The sequence below is a fragment of the Lipotes vexillifer genome, unplaced genomic scaffold (genome assembly GCF_000442215.2).
Source record: "Lipotes vexillifer unplaced genomic scaffold, Lipotes_vexillifer_v1.1 scaffold37, whole genome shotgun sequence".
Taxonomy (NCBI): domain Eukaryota; kingdom Metazoa; phylum Chordata; class Mammalia; order Artiodactyla; family Lipotidae; genus Lipotes; species Lipotes vexillifer.
The window spans coordinates 2,512,835-2,532,105 of record NW_006791811.1 but is presented as its reverse complement, the minus strand read 5'-3'; the positions used below and the strand labels follow the sequence as shown (position 1 = coordinate 2,532,105).

Genomic DNA, 19,271 nt, shown 5'->3' with positions numbered 1-19,271 from the left:
GGGGGGAAGGGATGGTTAAAAAAAAAAAAAAAAAAAAAAAGTATGGAAAACAAAGGAAACCATGATGAAGCATAAAAAACAAAACAAAAACAAAAACAAAAAAAACCCGGGCTTCACCCGGAGCCCCGTTCAGCCATGGCCTTTTGCATTCAAGTGAAACATTGCAGAGAAGCTAATCCAGTTCATATCTTCAGGAAAGGAAGTTATTAACTCAAGTAAACATTCAGTTTCAAACTTATAATGAAGAGTCACTCTGTGCTTAATTTGGGTTTCAAGTCCTATAAGACAATATAAGTTTAAGTCATTACATGATTTAAATGTAGAGCTGTGCTCTTTAAACTTCCTTCATTATTAATAGTAGAACTTCCTTTTTTTTTTTCCCCAATACAAATTCACATGGCAGTCCAATATATAAAATAATATATGTGGGATTTTTCTGGTTGACACAGGTACCAATAGAGGTAGGAGGGTCCGGGGCCCTCAGTATTATCCTCAGAGCCCCCCTGAGAAACACCAGGATCCAAGGAATAGACTTTGCAAAGTACTGCGCCAGAAGGACTCAACTATCCTTTGGCTTTCCTATTTAAGTAAATTAACTTTTTTCATATTAAAAAATTAAATTTGTAGCTTAATGTAGTTAATGGAAAGAGTCCTCTCCGTCCCCCACATCCCATATGCAGTGCATCAGCAAATGCTGTCAGCTCCACCTCAAGATGTATTCAGTTCCTGCCTGGTCACTACTTGCCACCCCTGCCTGCTCTGAAGAAAACGTTTGTAAAAATGCAAATCAGACCTTGTCTGGCCTTTGCTCAAGACCATATGATGGCTTCCTTTTTCACTCAACGTATAAGCCAAAATTCTATAATCTACCCAACCCTCTCTGATTTGCTTCTATCATTCTCCCCTAGCCCACCCGACTTCAGCCACTCCTGGAACATATCAATCCCCTCCTGCCTCATAGTCTGCACTTGCTACTCCTCCTGGCTGGACTCCCTCCCCACAGACATTATCTTATCCTGATTCTTCTCTCCCTTTTGATCTTTCTCAAAAACTCACTTCATTGGAAAAGCATTCCCTGACCCCCTCCCCATATAAAATAGTAACTCCTCCCCTCTGCCTTTCCCCCCTTCCCCTGCTATACTGTTTTTCATGATAATTCTTACCACCGGACACATTGTGTTTGATGATCTATTTGTATATACAATTCCCATCCTTACTCTCCTACTAGTTAACAGAATTTTGTCTGTGTTGTTCATTCCATCCCTAGTATCTAGAACAGTGATTGACATAGGAGCTCAGTAAGTACTTATTTAAAGAACAAATGAGTCATATACATTTATTTTTGTATCCCCACTTACAGTTTGTAATGATTGTGCAATTCCATCAAGGGAATGAACTGCTCATTATGTTCTCAACCATCCTCCATCCTCTACTCTTGGATTTTAGGTTGTTTACTTTCTCTCTTCTCTCTCTCTCAATAAAAAACACCGCACTGGACGTGTATCCAGTTTATTAGGGAGAGGATTTCCATCGACACCTGAAAACCACCCACATTGCTCTCCCTAGTTCACCACTATGGGGATCACCCCTCTCAGCCTGCCATCAGCCTGAATTACTTAACGTAGTCTGCCCCCAGCTTGCATCTTCTTTTACACTTGCCCCCAATCCTGTTGTCAGCAACACTAGCATTCAGTCCCCTTGACTTCACGTTTCACAACTTCATTCCTCCATCTCATCGTCAGTCCTAACGCAGCAAAGTCACACTCTGGAATTACAAAGCAATACCTGGACCTGTTTGCAACCTTTTATCTTTAATGTCTGCCCCGGCATGCACCCCTGACCTGGCTCTCTGGACTTCCCAGTGCCCTGTCTCAGGGCTATGACGCTCTACGGAGTGCAGGAATGACTGTGAGCTATCGCTGAATCCACATAGGCATCAAGGACTAGCTGTATGCTAAATAAAGAAAATGTCTCCCCACATATGCTCTTCTCCATATTTTAATGTATATCAATGTTGTTTACGTATTTTATATCAATGTGACTTAAGACAAACAAATGTAGCTTTAGTTCACTATATACGGTTAATCAGTTTAAAAGTTGCAGGGTCTCCAGACTACAGAATGCTGGAACCACTGCTCAAGGTCCAGCTTAATGTTCAGGGTCATCAGCTCCTGACAGCCACAAGTGACTCACAGCCAGCCATGCTAGCTGGGCTCTATCTCAGCCATCTCCTAAGTAGTACATAGAACTGTGGCCTTAAGAGTTTAGCCAAAAGGTCCTGATGTAGTCATCTGCATATCTGCTAAATCCCAAGTCTGAAGCATGACTTCCGGGAGACTGATAAACTAGAACTTCTCTGGGCACATCACTTATCATCTCTAACCCTGCCATTGGCTCATCTGTAAAAAGGAGATAACACTGTTATGACCAAGCCCCACAAGTGCTCGGGGCAGTGAGCGGCAGAGTCTGCACACAATAAATGCTAGCTTACAATTTTACTGTGGTTGCTATTTATTATGATGATCACTTGTTACTAAATCTGAACCATTGCCAAATTCCTCTTCATTCCACCATATTTTAGGCCCTGATTAATTTATTCGAGAACCTAGTTCTTAGAGAAAGTTATCAGATTATCAATTCTCAAAATATACGTGGGGTGAAAACTGTGAGAATGGAAAGCCAATCCAGAGACACAGTCACTCTGCTCATGCAGCAAAAGCTGAAGCCTACAGAGATTGTGGCACTTCACACATCACTTACCAACGTTAGGTCTAGGGAGCCCCTGCTCAGACTCACTGGAAGAGCGAAAGAGTTTCAAGTGGGGCTTTAAACCATGGATTAAATTCTGACGACTCCTACAGTGATTACAATCACCTGGAGAAAGTTGAGAGTTCTTTCTTTACAGATATATATATATATATATATATATATATATATATATATATATATAAATATATCAAGTTTTCTAAACTCAGAAGCAGCTTCAATCATTTTAAAAACAAGGCGAGGCTATAAAATCAGTCACAAATTCTGTGCAACAGAAAACTGTAGAGCTTTAAGACAAATCTTAAAGAATGGTAAATTTATAAGATGTAGAAAATCTGATGTTTGAGGATAAAAGCTGGGTGTATTTCTGGATAGAAAGAGACATGAAATCTCTTATATGAAAAGTTTATAAAGTACACCTAATACTTTTCTTTTTCCTTTATAAGTTGGCATTATTTTAGAAATGCTTAGTCATTCTGCAACCATTAGAAGCATGAATTGTGGCTGTTACGACTAGTGATGTGAATAAAACAATAAATCTGTTCTAAAATGGGTCAAACAGACACGAAATGGCATGAGACTGAATAGGATGATATAATGACTTCTCGGCATTGTTCACTTTACTCCATTATAGAAGGACAAGTTCTGCAAACAGGTATACAGTGTCTGGCTATGGAGGAGGGACAGAGCATAGTTGAGATAAATTCCAGTGCAGACGATGACTTACTGGAGGCGCTGTCAATGCTGCTGATGCTGTCTGTGTTGCGTAGGTGGTGTCTGTGCAGCTGCCTGTAGAGGCTGAATTTGGAGAACTTTCTGGGCTTTCCTATTCCTTTCAGTTTTGAGTCTGCATCATCAACAGTCTTCAGGACAGGCAGATTTTTGTTAGATTCGTTTTTATCTTTGAGGCTTAAGGATTCCATAGACTCTGTTGTTTCAGCCTGAGAAAATTATGTAAAAAACAAGAAAAAGAAAGAAAAGAAAGCATAAGATAAGCTGCACTGTGGCCTTTTAATTCCAGTTTAAAGTTTACACATGATGGAGGCTCCCTAAGAGACACACGATAATATGTGTGAGGTCAGCCACAGGGCAGTGGGCGATTCTTGTGAGCTGTTTAAATACTTCCAAAGGGATACCAGGAAGTTCATTATAGTCTCTTTCACTGGGCCAGAAATTTCATGCCAATTAACCTTTTGGTTTCAAATACAATTACATGACTTATACTCACTGTTGAGCTACTAAGCTTCTTCCTCGGATAAATATTAAGTAAGCGATGCTTTTTCTGTCAATTATTTTCCCCGTTACCTTTTCGCTAAATCTCTGTTTTCCCAGAAAAGTCACCAACATGTACAGCAGTAAAATCAGATGGAGCCCATCAAACTTTTTAATAAGCATAATGATATTCTGGCAACCATCTGAGTTGAAATAATAAGTTACAAATATAGGCATATAGAGATTTTGGCAGCTCTTGATTCGAACGATACTTTGAGAAGTTATTAACCTCCTGCTTTCAAATAGAATTCCCTACATGACTCCAGACTGACCTATCCTATTTTTGTATGTCTGTTAAGAAGAAAGATTTCAAAAACCTTGGCAGCTAATTGTAATAAGGTTGCTTATTTAACTTAAAGTCCAATTTTGCCGCACATTTTTGTTTATGAACTTTTTTCCCAAATAGGAACTAAATCTTTAATTTAAATGGAAAGCAAAGGAACTGACTATGAGATAGCAAATGCTCTATCAGATCTGTTTTCTCTTCTTACAAGAGAAGAAACTGAGATTAACAGATGCATAGTTACAGACTCACTGAGTGGTAACTGAAATCAGGTCTGTATTGGACTCAGTGTTCTTTACCTCTCCAGGGATATGCCACCTCTCATTCAATCCATCAGTCAACCAATCACACTATTAATACACACTTATACAAACTGTCCCTTATATGCAGTTCCATAAAGGTGAAATTTACTAACTGTGAGGGAACTCAGAGAAGGTCTCCCGATGACGCGCTTCACGCTGCCCACGTCCGTGAGTCTGTGTTCATTGTCATCCCACCTTCCATAGGCCAGGTCAATCCCACCCACAAAGGCAACCGACTGGTCGATGATGATGAGTTTCTCGTGATGAGCCCACAGATATACACTGGATGACACATGATCTGGGTGCCTCATCACCTTGAGAGGAAAAAAACCACACACACACACACGTAATCTGCTTTCTAAAATGTCTTTCATATTATAATAAAATAGGTCTGTTTACTCCCCTGAACATTTCCTACAATTCAAATGCTAAAGTGTGCTATCTATACATCAAAGAAAATCCCCAAACTTCTAATTTTATCCTCAGTATTTAGCAGAGTCTTTATTTATTTTATCCTCAGTATTTACCCCTGGATACTTTTCAAAACTCCCCTGACCACCCTGGACCCCTCACATACGGGGGAAGCTGCCCTTTAGCTTGAAATCTGGCCGCATATTTCAATAAAAGTCAGTTCAGTGGAATAGCAGATTCCCTTTTCCCCCAAAAGGGTTATGTTATATGTTATATAAAAAACACTGAAACTTTTTAGCCTACACCTATCTCTGACAAAATTTTTAATAAGTATATTGATATTTTGGCAGTCATTAAATTGAACTAGTAATCATATTGATATAGGGATATAGATATTTTGGCAGCTCTTGATTTTAAAGGTAATTTAAGAAGTTATTAACCTCCTGGTTTCAAACAGAATTCTCTCTAAGTAATCCCAGACTGACCTATTTTTGTATGTCTTTAAGTAGAAACATTACAAAAACTTTGGAGGCAACTTTATTTTTTAATAACATGTTTTTATTGTGGTAAAATACACATAACATAAAATTTACCATATTAACCTTTTTAAGTGTACAGTTCAGTGGTATTAAGCATATTCATATAGCACAACCATCACCACTATCCATCACCAGAACTTTTTATTTTGCAAAACTGGAACTCTATACCTATTAAACAAAAACTCCTTGTTCCCTCCTCCTCACAAAATCTGGCAACTACCATCTACTTTCTGTCTCTATGAATTTGACCACTCTAGGTATCTCATGTAAATGGAATCACATAATATCTGTCTTTATGACCGGCTTATTTTACTTAGAATAATGTCCTCAAGGTTCATCCATGTTTTAACACATGTCAGAATTTCCTTCCTTTTTAAGACTGAAAAATATCCCATTGTATGTATATACCAATCCATTATTGAGAGTGTGATATTAAAGTGTCCAACTATTATTATAGAACTGTTTTATTTCACCCCTCAATTCTTTCAATGTATGCTGTATATATTTTGATGGTCAGTATTAGGTATGTAAATGTTTATAATTATTACATTTTCTTGCTGCATTGAACCTTTTATTAATATATAATGTCCTTCTTTATGTATTATAAACTTTATTGATTTAAAGTCTATTTTGTCCAATATTAGTATAGCCACTCCTGCCCTCTTTGGGTTATTATTTACATGGAATATCTTTTTTTAATCAGGTGAAATATATAATCATTATATACTTTAAGCCTGCTGAAGATTAATTCATTGTCTCGATATAGCTCAGTGACTGGGTGACAATATTTACTGATAGGCTTCAGGTCTTTGGTAAAATATCAAAAGGCTTTTTTCAAATTGCTTATCATGTTTATTCACTTTACTAGTACTGTATACAAAGTGCTTTTAAGGAGAGCACTTTAAATCCTAGAGTTCCCTTTGTTGCTATCAGTGTTCAAGGGATATCCCAGGGAGATCACATTTAAGAGGTTCCAGGATAACCTTAATGAGGAGTATAGAAACTTGACAGGGCTCTTAAAACAACTCTAGGAAGAATGTTCTTGGCTAAATTATCAGGGTAAGAGAAGCAGAAATGAGAACTCTGCTGACTCCATCAAGATCAGAAGTATAAGAAAGTATAATTATTTTATTTCTGAGAAGTTCACAATATTATTGATTCAAAATATACATTAGGGAATTCTAAAGATTACCAATGCTCAAAGTAAAATGTATCTGAAAAACTACAGAATAATAAAGAAGAAGCATTGTTAAGCAAGATGACCTGAATACCTTTATGTTGGGGTGTAGATGCATCAAAGTCCTCTTGCTGTATTCACTATTGATTCCAAGAGCAAGTTCCACCTCTTTGTAGAGCATAATGAAGATACGCACCCCCTGTTGCTGTCACAAGAGAAAACACAGGGAGGAATAAGAATTTCTGGAGGTAGGTTATGATTTTCTTTTTCTTCTTCATTTCTGGGGCATTGTACTTTCTAAAAATTTTTTCTATAAAAAAGTATAATAAAATATTTAATGAAAAGTGCAATACAAGAAGGTGAGACATAAGTGTATATTAAGACACAAATATAAAAAATTTATCTCCCTTCCATTCTATGACTTGTCATGCTGAGACAGTCAATATTTGACTAATTGTAGCCAGAAAGTTGAAATTGCAACTTTAAATACTAAAAGTATCTGATAGTCTTACAACTTTGAACATCTCAGAACACTTGACCTTGAGGAAAGTTTTGACCTGATTCATGTTACAGGATTAGGATCTTCTGCTTGTTTTTATTATACCACAAAGAATTGAAATAACAGTGTTTTTAAAACTCTGATGCAATAAATTATGCTAAACATGCCTTAAATGTTTCTGGGGGTATTTTCATAGAATTTTTCTTTATTAAAAATTATTTCAGTGGCAAAAACATTTCTCAGTCTTCAGAGGTGAATGTATTGGTTCATACTCTTAACCCATAATTAAATCATTAATGTCTATTTCACCACTGAAATGACTTCTTCAGATGTCAGCTTCTCTAACATTCAAAAATCCCCGAGTTTTAGCAGCAGCACAGAAATTAACATTGATCCATCCTTAGACCTTGGACCTAAAAGAAGGTAGACAAGGCTGTTGTGAAGGTCAAATTAAATCAAAATTGCCTCATAAACTTTAATATGCTATACAAATAATATTTATTCTTAATATTAACCATCAAAAAAATGTCCAACAGCTGGTAGTATAGAAAAGTACTAGTATTTTCTCTCCTAGTTCTGGGCGGTGACAAGGTTATAGCTTATGATAAATTGCCTATGACACCTGAATGTCTTCCCCCATCCCTGTCCGCTTACACAGTTCCGCCATCAACATACAGTTCCTCCAGGAAACCCTATCTTACTTACCCCCACTTCTTATATCACTTTTTTACTTTTTAGGTTTGCAACCTCGGTGTTGCTGTGCAGTTTGCAACATTTTAATTTGCATTTACTGTACCCAGCAGCTCTGAAAGCACCCTGCGACATATTACATGCATATTGAGTACTGTAGCTACACCTAGGCATTTACTATCCTACAGATTTAAGGCAAGAAGTTTTCCATAATCCTTTCTAGAGTATTTGAGATGCAGGCATATCTAATAAACTAGAGTGAATAATTCAGTTACAGTTTAAATGTAATCCACGGTAATTAGGTATTGTTCATAATGGACATTTGAGTCACAAATTTAAGAAGCCTTACTGGTTGAACACATCTAATTTATAACAACTGGATACTTTTGCAATGCTATAAAAATGTGAAATAACATAAGTGTTAATATTTTTAGGCTGCAAGATGTAAAATCTTGGAGTAAACCAAACATATATACAGTTCCCCAATGTTGCTCTGCCAATAAAAAGCATATTTTGGCCCCTAAATTCTTATAACAACACATCCCTTCAAAATACTAACTCTATCTTACTTGGTGTTAGTAATATCTGAAAAGTGTGCATATTTTTGAAGGGATACACTAGATTTACATTCTGGGTTGCATTAAAGAAATCTGAGTACTAAGAGAAGACCCATTCTTGCTCTGAAGAAAAACAGGATTAAAAATACACATGTCGGGCTTCCCTGGTAGCGCAGTGGTTGAGAGTCCGCCTGCCGATGCAGAGGACACGGCTTCGCGCCCCGGTCCGGGAAGATCCCACATGCCGCGGAGCAGCTGGGCCCATGAGCCATGGCCGCTGAGCCTGCGCGTCCGGAGCCTGTGCTCCGCAGCGGGAGAGGCCACAACAGTGAGAGGCCCACGTACCGCAAAAAATAAAAAATACATATGTCATTTTATTTCTCTGGTTAACAGCTGACTTTTGGAACTTGCTTGTTATTTATTATATTATGCAACTATTGTTGTAATCAAGTACATAAATACAGACTTGAGTAAAGAAATAAGGAAGTGAAAGTGCAGGCAGGAAGTGAACAGATTAATTTCTAATGATCTGGTCAGTGAGCACTCTAAATGAAAACTAGAACATTATTTTATTTTTCTCCTCTACTATTCAGATTTACTTTGCTGTTTGAATATTTTAGGATTCAGCACTGAATAGCAGTTTAAAAAAATAGCCTCCCGTTGAGTGACATAATATAAAGTTTAAGACCCCCAATTTCAACCTAAATTATAGAACGTTACACCTGACATCTTTCATCACAGTTCACTTGTTTTAAATGGATGAAAGTCTGCTTCTTAGGCTTATGAGATTATTACCCATGAGGTACAGTAATTGAAAATTAGGAACCGGCCTCAATCTTACAGTTTTACATTTATCTGCATAACTAATGGATTTTTTAAATAACAGAGATTTTTAATGTTAATGGATTATAGCATTATCCTCCATCTATTAATACCTGACATTTTCTTCTATACTGTGTCTTTTCACATTGAAATAAGTAACTCTGTAGGAAATAGGATAGAGACTTTTAAGTCATTTTAGCTTAAATAGAAATGACTAATAAGGAAGTAATTAAATATAAAAAGTTCATTTTTATGTAGTCTGGTTTACAATTATTTACTTATGTCCATGCCCACAATAAAGAGTTAATTAGTGACAAGATTCCTGGGATAATAAAGCAATAAATTCCTCTTCTTTTGGTCAAGGCATTACAACACTGCCATAAACTCTAAACTATAAAGGGCAAAGCAAAATACTTCCCTTGGGAATGAAGGCATTTGTTGGGCCATAATAGTGCAGACTTATACAAAATATGGGAAATATTTGTGCAAAATGAAAGCCCAATTACAAAAAAAAGGACTGATGTTAATTCTGTAATTTCAAAAATACACTTTTGAAGTATCCAGTGTTTTACCAATGCCTTTTAGTGACCCCAGGGGAAATTACTTTTTGCCCGGAAGAAAAGTATTAATAGGGGAAGTAGGAAAACAAATAGCCTGGACTTGACTCTGCTTCTTACGTTTCTATGCCATGTTTCTTATCTCTGCTGCAGTCAACTAACCCAAGGATTCCACAGAATAAATTTTATGACACCTGAGTTTAAAAAGATAAAAGTTCTATCCTCTTTTCTAATTAGTTTTTTTTTTAAACATCTTTATTGGAGTATAATTGCTTTACAATGGTGTGTTAGTTTCTGTTTTATAACAAAGTGAATCAGCTATACATATACATATATCCTCATATCCTCTCCCTCTTGTGTCTCCCTCCCATCCTCCCTATCCCATCCCTCTAGGTTAAACGTTTGTTTTAAAAAGTCTTTACTGTGATGTTTTGCAGTTTTTTAATTATTAATATTTTAATTTTAGTTTATTTTTTTATTTATTTTTGGCTGGGCTGGGTCTTCGTTGCTGTGCGCGGGCTTTTAGTTGTGGGGAGCAGGGGCTACTCTTTGTTGCGGTGCGCGGGCTTCTCACTGCAGTGGCTTCTCTTCCTGCGGAGCACCGGTTCTAGGTGTGCGGGCTTCAGTAGTTGCGTCATGAGGGCTTGGTAGTTGTGGCTCATGGGCTCTAGAGCGCAGGCTCAGTAGTTGTGGCACTTGGGCTTAGTTGCTCCTCAGCATGTGGGATCTTCCGAGACCAGGAATTGAACCTGTGTCCCCTGCATTAGCAGGCAGATTCTTATCCACTGCGCCACCAGGGAAGTCCTGCAGTTATTTATTATTAAGGCACAAAAACATTATGTATAACTACAGCTTCTAAAAAGCACCTTTGATTAATTTATTTCAGCTTTGTGTATCTACTGGACCTTTAATTGGAAATTCAGGAAACCTTGTTAACATGGTTTTGAAGTTGGAGGCTTTGAGTCTACTAGAAGCCTGTCAGGACTGTTCTTTGCTATTAATTTACCAAGACTTGTTTCATGGTCCAGAATATGGTCTCTTTTGGTAAATGTTCTGTGTACACTTTATTTTTTATTTTATTTTTTTTCCTTCTTAAATCCTTTACTTTTATATCTGGCTCTTTTCTTTTTTTTTTTTTAACATCTTTATTGGGGTATAATTGCTTTACAATGGTGTGTTAGTTTCTGCTTTATAACAAAGTGAATCAGTTATACATATACATATGTTCCCATATCTCTTCCCTCTTGCGTCTCCCTTCCTCCCACCCTCCCTATCCCACCCCTCCAGGTGGTCACAAAGCACCGAGCTGATCTCCCTGTGCTATGTGGCTGCTTCCCACTAGCTATCTACCTTACGTTTGGTAGTGTATATATGTCCATGCCTCTCTCTCGCTTTGTCACAGCTCACCCTTCCCCCTCCCCATATCCTCAAGTCCATTCTCTAGTAGGTCTGTGTCTTTATTCCTGTCTTACCCCTAGGTTCTTCATGACATTTTTTTTCCTTAAATTCCATATATATGTGATAGCATACGGTATTTGTCTTTCTCTTTCTGACTTACTTCACTCTGTATGACAGACTCTAGGTCTATCCACCTCATTACAAATAGCTCAATTTCGTTTCTTTTTATGGCTGAGTAATATTCCATTGTATATATGTGCCACATCTTCTTTATCCATTCATCCGATGATGGACACTTAGGTTGTTTCCATCTCCGGGCTATTGTAAATAGAGCTGCAATGAACATTTTGGTACATGACTCTTTCTGAATTCTGGTTTCCTCAGGGTATATACCTAGTAGTGGGATTGCTGGGTCATATGGTAGTTCTATTTGTAGTTTTTTAAGGAACCTCCATACTGTTCTCCATAGTGGCTGAACCAATTCACATTCCCACCAGCAGTGCAAGAGTGTTCCCTTTTCTCCACACCCTCTCCAGCATTTATTGTTTCTAGATTTTTTGATGATGGCCATTCTGACTGGTGTGAGATGATATCTCATTGTAGTTTTGATTTGCATTTCTCTAATGATTAATGATGTTGAGCATTCTTTCATGTGTTTGTTGGCAGTCTGTATATCTTCTTTGGAGAAATGTCTATTTAGGTCTTCTGCCCATTTTTGGATTGGGTTGTTTGTTTCTAATTAGTTTTTAAGCAAGTAGAACAGATATAATGCTATTAACAGTAGGAATTTTTAGGTGCTTTACACATACAAATGCATGTGAAGAAAATGAAAAATAAACATCTTTTATAGTTGAAATGAAGAGACTGCTTCTGAGCCAGCTTTTTCTCTGATTGTTCAAGCACTGTGGTCAAATATTTTCTAAACGTAGCTAAGTTTGTCCATTGCCTAAAGATAGCTTAGCTAACACATCTCCAGGATCATCACTTGTCAAGAGCTTCCCCAGTGGAGGGGGGGATGGGAGGTGGAGGAGGTGTGCGATATTTTAGGAACATGCAAAGTAAAGGATAAAAAAAAATCGTATCCTCACCATTTAAATATGCAAGCAGCACTGGGATGTAAGAGCACATGTGCTCATGTGCCTTTTTTTAAAACCAGTTTTGTTCAAAGCACAGCCCTTAAGGTTGAAGATTCCTTCCCTCCTTCCCTGCCATGCCCTTCTAGCCCACCATTTTGGTAAGATTCCCTTTGATTTTTCTCTGCAGTGATGTGATTATTCATCTCGTTTGACAAACCTGGACATCTTTCCCTCCTGTTGGTCATTGACTGCAACTCTAGAATGTGCCTTGTGGCCCAGGACAGAAAGAAATTAACCTGACGACAAAATCCTCCCTGAGAACCTAGGTTCTGTTAAGTCTCCAGGTGGCTGCACTTGAAGAATCTTTTGGTGTAAGTCTCATCAGAAATATCACATATTTCTAAGGTTAAAATATACAAATTGGATACAGGGATGCAGTCACGATAACTATGATGCAACATCTCACCTCTTAGTGCAGTAAATGCAGAACTGTGAAAACCCAGGGATGCTGCTTTGAGTTAAAGCAGTCTGCCTCTCTACATTGGCTTACACTATTTTAAATGATGACATTGCATATCAGAAGGCCAAAGAAACAGGAAAATATCAACTTGGCTATTACCAGAGAAACAAAATATTGTATTTTCCCCCTAAGAAACATCCATTAAAAGAAATGTTTGCCTATATGTTGGCTATAAAGCAGAGACACTAAATTTCTCCCCAAAGATCTGCACAATCAGTTAGAAGAAAAAAATAATTCATTTCAATCAACCTTGCGGACCTCTGGGACCCATTAATGCAAGAATAAATGCTATTTTAAACCCAGTACTTTGTGAAGCTAGTGGCTTTCAGAAACTAAATTATTTATGTGAAGCAGTGTTTATGAGCATATGAAATGTCAATCTGGAATGATCTGAATGTTAAAAATTTAATAATATTTTGTAACTGGATTAAGGAAGAGCAATTCTCTTAAATGTACCACTGAGAAATTAATATTTAATAGTATTAGTATTTCCTTAGGAAATTAAAAAAATCATTTCAGGCAATTTAAAAATTACAAGTTTCAAAAAGCAGATGAAATTGAAACAAACAAAGCACGGTTATCAGGCAGCACTATTTACCTGGTCATGGTATTCACCTGGTACCTCACAGGATTCATGGGCCGTAAAAGCAAAGAGAAGCCATGATAGTGACAGAAAAAGGACCTGGACAGATATGCTGAGGGGAATAAACAAACACACGCCAGCTACCATGAAGTGGAGGACCAGGTTTGCAGGACCTGCCTCCTGAGCCCTGATCTGGCAACTAGCTTTCTGGAGTACACTTAGATGTCCTGTAGGCACCTCACATGCACATGATCTAAAATGTAGCTCTCTGACTCTGGGTTCTTCCCACTTCCTCCTACTACCAGATTCACCGTCCCAACACAGCATATTTATCAGATCACGCTTCTTCCATCATACCCCCCCGAGAGTGGTTCCCCACTGTCGTCTGTAAAGTGCAAACCACTGGCTTGACTCACAAAGCCTCCACATCCCAACAGCCTTTCCAGCTTGATCTCCCATCCTACCTATGCTAACACTCAGGTGTCATCAACTTTGTCACCTTGCTGTGACTGACAAGGCCTTATGAATTCCTGCATCCAGAATGTTTCCTCATCACACTTCCTATACCTAGAAAGTGCTTCTTTTAAAATTTCTGGCCCATACTAAATGCCCTAAATTCCTCACGTTGCAAGGGGCTTCCACATCAGACCTACCCAATGCTCTCCCTCCTGCTTTGAATCTTGGCACTGTCTCTGTACCCAGCTGACTCTTGTGTAGATTTTTAAGCTCCTTCAGGTCAAGAATCGTGTCTTTTATTTTTTTACATTCCCATGTGATTAGCCAAGTGCCCTGCACGTAAGAGGCATTCAACAAAAACATGTTAATTGAAACCTAAAAGAGTAAAGCATCGGATAAGTTCTATGAGGAGAGGATTTTCTGTTATGATTGATGATCGCTAGGCAAGGCTGGAAAAACTTATTAGAATGGAGTTTCAGGAGTTTACTTTTAGAGGAGAAATGGGAAAGCTACCATTTCGCAGAGAGAAAGATGGAGAAAGTTATAGCTCATTCAATATGTAGAAAGACGTTTGGTAAGGCTAGGACTAAGCCCAGGACATGAGTCCTTCAGCAAGCCCTCCACGGGCGGGGATGGAATCCTATTCACACACATGGCATCCTTAGTAATTAGTGTAGTACCAGGCTCAGAGAAGACACAGTAACTGTATGATGGATTATTTAATAAATATGCAAATAATGCTTTTCAAGACCAGAATTTCAAATTTTGTGAATGGAAGTCTGTCGAGACAACAGATTAGACTAGCCTTGAAAATGATGCTGTTTGGCAGAACATGTGTCTGAATTAAAGACAATCAACTTCTTTTGCCTTTAATATCAACAGTGAGGTCTGCCTATACTATCCCCAGATATCCTAAACTAAAGGCATGGGGAAAAGACATTGAAGGAAGGGGGAAAGGTGAGTGGGAAAGGGGTAGTGGAATGTGGAGGATGGAAAAAAAGAAATAAGTGATGGCTGTGATAAATAGAAAATATCGATACTCACCCCAATTACTTAGGACCTACAAATCTGCTAGAATGTTTAATGACAGAATTCTCAAAATTAAGACAGTTTCAAATAATAGTAAAAAGGCTACTAGCACTCCCTAATTTGGACATGATTAATAATAAATTGAACTTAACTCAACTATTCTAATTCAACTTAATTTAACTCGGTTGAGGGCCAACCACATAAAAAATTTCATTAGAAATATGAATGTAAAGTAGTCATTGGTGAGCCTATACTGCTTTAGTTGTTTACTTTTTATAACAAAAAAAGCATACTCAATGCTCACCCAGGATCTACAGGGTCACACTATTTCACACTATTACCATGAACTGTCCCAAAACTGGAACCACCAATTCTTTATGTCCTTCCATTTGACATGCTTCAACATCAGCTTGACCCCATCTGACTGAAATCATTCTCAGATGACTTTGAATTTTGCCCAAATGACAAAGTAATGAAAAATAAATAAATAAAATTCTATGTTTCATTTCATCATGTATTACTCAGTGATGAAATTTTATTACAATTTTTTGCCTAACAAATCAGCTGCCTACAACTGATTAAAAAACAAAAAAATTAGACTTGGTAATATAATCCATGCTGTGAATTAGGTGAAAATATTTATGATTCAAAAGTAATGGGAAAAAAATCAGAACCAAATGAACTTGAAAACAGTAAGTATTCTACTTTTTGTCAAGTTCTAAAGAAAAAAGTTATAAGTGTATATGAAGGGCTTTGGGGAAAAAAAGGCATTTCAGAGGCAATAAACTTTTAAAAAATTACATCAGCATTTGTTAGGAAAGTACATACTGCTTTTCGCTTAAGAATGCAGTCCAACCTCCAACGATTTCCTTCAACCACCGGACGTTTCAGGAAGATTTCTGGACTCAACCTGAAAGCACGAAACCAAGATTTCAAGAAACTAAAACAAATATAAAGTTCTGATTGTGTCATAGGAAGCAGAGGCAATTTTAGCTCAAATGCCATCACCACCCTCCACTGTGGCAGGTCATCCAAAGTTCCACTATGAGTCCGCGTACAACTTCATATGGGAACAGCAGCCTTTACCCCAAAAGAGTCAATTTCAATTTCTCTATCTTACTCACACATCATACACAGACACACTTGCAGATACTATTGACTGTCCACCTTCTCCTTCCTTGCTGTCAATTCTAAATAATTGCTTTCCCAGACTCCTGTGCAGCTCCAGCACAAAATAACACAATCCTGTGCAATGAGATATATGAGGAGGTACACGAAGGGTTAATGGAAAAGTTGTTTCTCTTATGAGAGGAAGAGACACACGCACACACACAAAAAAACCCAGGAAAAGCGGCTCTAGGATGGATGTTGTATGGGGGTGTGATGCTTAGACAGGTGCAGCCAAATGGAAATTTAAGGGCAAAGCCAGAACCCTGAAATCACTGGATTACTTCACCAACTTTAGTACTGCCTACCTTTAGATTTCTCATTCAATGAGACAAATCCTCATTGTTTAAGCCACCTTTAGTTGAGCATTCTAGCAACCTAGGCCAAAAGTGTTCTGATAGAAAAACATGAACACTGACTTCCTATACCAATCAGTGTCCATGGGAACCTGGGGCTTTCTGAGCAGGGAAGAAGGCAGGCTTGCTGATAGATGAACTTTTCCCAGTGTGAGAATGGACCCCTGGGTTCTACTCCTTAGTAGTGCCACAAGCAGCACAGTACAGGAGTCACTTTTTCCCTTGGGGGTGTGTTCAAAATTATTGCCTGAGTTAAACTGGTAAGTAGTGTACCTCCTCTATAATGGGAAAAACAAACAAACAAACAAACCAAAACAATAAAGAAAATTTCATCCACTGAAATGCTAGACCTGGAGGAGTGGGATAGACTGTGTAAGGACCAAAGCCTTACAGAATACTAGGGTGGAATATTGGCTTAGCCAGGGAGTCTTCTAAGCATGTGAAAACAACAGGGTTTTAAGGAGCTAAAGAGATTAAAAGAAAGAATTTTACGCTCTGTGCCATTCAGTTAAAGAAAATAAAAACCCAGAGAAAAAAGTATCTAAAGAAACTCATATTGGGTAAGATAAATAAGAAAACAGACAAATAGAAGGGTGTGTACAGTATAAATATTAACATATTTCATTTAGAATAGGAAACAACTCAAACAAACAAAAAAATAATACAGCAACTGATAGGAAAAGATCTAAGATGAATAAAAAACAGATCTGTTTTAAATAGAAAAGTGTGTCATTGGGCACTGCTAGTTCACTGAAAGTACGACATACCCAACAACATATATACACTTGCAATTTTTGATGTACACATTAATTATGGGCTCGGAGGGCTTCCGTTTTGGGGCCATTTTCAGGTCTATACTCTGCAATTAAGCCTTCATCATCTTTTTTTTTTTAATTTAAAAGCATTGTGTACCCTGTATGCAGAGTGTTCTATTAGATGCTTTGGAGGATCTTAAGCAGGCTCTCAGGGAGACCTGGATTTTGAGGATAATACATGAAAAGATAAAGATAGTCATGCTATAAAAACTGAAAGTATAAACAAAGGCAAGGAGAGAATAGCTATGACCCACAAGCATCATTATGTCAAGATCTTTACTAAGTAATTATTAGCTAAGCAAAATTCAAAAGAATTGTGTAATACTACATTTCACTGAGTTTAGGACACCAATGACTGTAAGATGCATCATTACTGTGTGTATCACTAAGAAAGAAAAAATAATGACAGCTATAACTATAAGATGTTATTGAGTGTATGATGTATTACGACTTCAGAGATGTTGAAATGTACTTCTAAGTAAATGCTCCTTTTAGAAGATTTTATAGCTGCAAATGCTTATATGAGAAAACAGCTTAAAATCGATGATCAGAGCTTCCATCTTAAGAAGATAGAAAAAAAGAATAAATTAAGAAAAAGTAAGAAGGGTGGGAATAATAGATAAGAATGGAACTTAATGCAATATAAAATAGAACAACAGTAGACAAAACTCAGTGAAACCAAAATCTAGCTCTTTGAAAAGATTAATAAAATTGACAAACTAGCTAGATTGAAACAGAAAAAAGGAGTTTGACTACTTTAGATTTCTTACTTAAGTGGGAAGCAATAATATCAATCCTACCCAAACTCTTTCAGGAAACAAAGGCAGGGGATATACCACCTCATACAATGAGGCTAGCATTATCCTAATACCAAAACGAAACAAAGACAATCCAAGAAAAGAAAAAAATTAAGTACAATATTCCTTACGATCATAGAGGTAAAAATCTTTACCAAAACACCACAACTTATAAAAAGGATAACAGATCATGACAAAGTGGGGTTATTTCTAAGAATGCAAGGTTGGTTTAAAAGTTGAAAATCAATCAATGCAATTCAGCACATTAACAGAAAAAAGGAAAAAAATGGTCATTTCAATACATGCAGAAAAAAGTCTTGACAAAATTCAATACCCATTCAGAATAAAAACTCTCAATACATTATAAATAGGAAGGAATTTCCTCAAAGTAATAAAAGGCACCTATTAAAAAAAATCTACCTAAAGCATATAATAAAAGACTGAAAACTTTTCTTCTAAGACTGAGAACAAGAAAGATGTCCATTCTCATCACTTCTATTCAACATTTTACTGATGATGCTAGCCAATGCAGTAAGGAAAAAAAAGAAAGAAAAGGAAAAAGAAAAAAAGAAATACAAGGCATGCAGATTATGAAGGAAAAAGGAAAACTGTCATTATTCTCACATCACATGATCATCTATGGGAAAAATCCTAGGGCATCTACAAAAAAGCTATTCATACTAGTAAGTGAACTAAGCAAGACTGCAGTAAATAAGATCAATATAAAAAATCAACTGCATTTCCATATGCTGGCAGTAAACAATTGGAACATGAATTTTTAAAAATACCATTTACAATAACGTAAAAAATACACGAATTACTTAGTGATAAGTGCAAGACCTGTATATGGAAAACACTAATGAGAAAATTTAAATAAGATCTAAAAAAATGGAGAGATATACAGTGTTTATGAATTGGAAGACTCAATACTGAGAAAGAAGAAAAAATTTGACATACTGTCTAACCAGTGGTGATTTTACCATTCTTTTCCCTCTGATTTCTCAGTTGGGAGGGAGAACCTGGAAATGGGCATTTGCACTGGTAGATAGAGCCTCAGAAGTCCTCTAGTTCAGGCTTGAGGAGGAAGAGTGGGATTTCCTGACAGTGATAGTGGTGGCAGGGAGGGGCCCACAGGCATCAAAAATGAGGAAATGGGGGCTTCCCTGGTGGCGCAGTGGTTGAGAGTCCGCCTGCCGATG

The 19,271-nt window shown here is 37.3% G+C and overlaps 1 protein-coding gene across 2 annotated transcripts in view; it reads right to left on the bottom strand.

Annotated features, from left to right (window-relative positions):
* PLD1 (phospholipase D1) overlaps nt 1-19,271 on the bottom strand; it is a 119,132-nt gene that overhangs the window by 69,848 nt on the left and 30,013 nt on the right. The window contains exons 11-15 of one of the 2 annotated variants that reach the window (XM_007464713.1): nt 15,766-15,847; nt 6,845-6,955; nt 4,737-4,937; nt 3,494-3,707; nt 2,761-2,874 (exon numbers count right to left, since the gene is read on the bottom strand). In XM_007464713.1, the coding sequence (XP_007464775.1) occupies nt 2,761-2,874; nt 3,494-3,707; nt 4,737-4,937; nt 6,845-6,955; nt 15,766-15,847 (722 nt within the window). The remainder of the gene's footprint in view (nt 1-2,760; nt 2,875-3,493; nt 3,708-4,736; nt 4,938-6,844; nt 6,956-15,765; nt 15,848-19,271) is intronic. The other variant, XM_007464714.1, reaches the window with a different exon arrangement.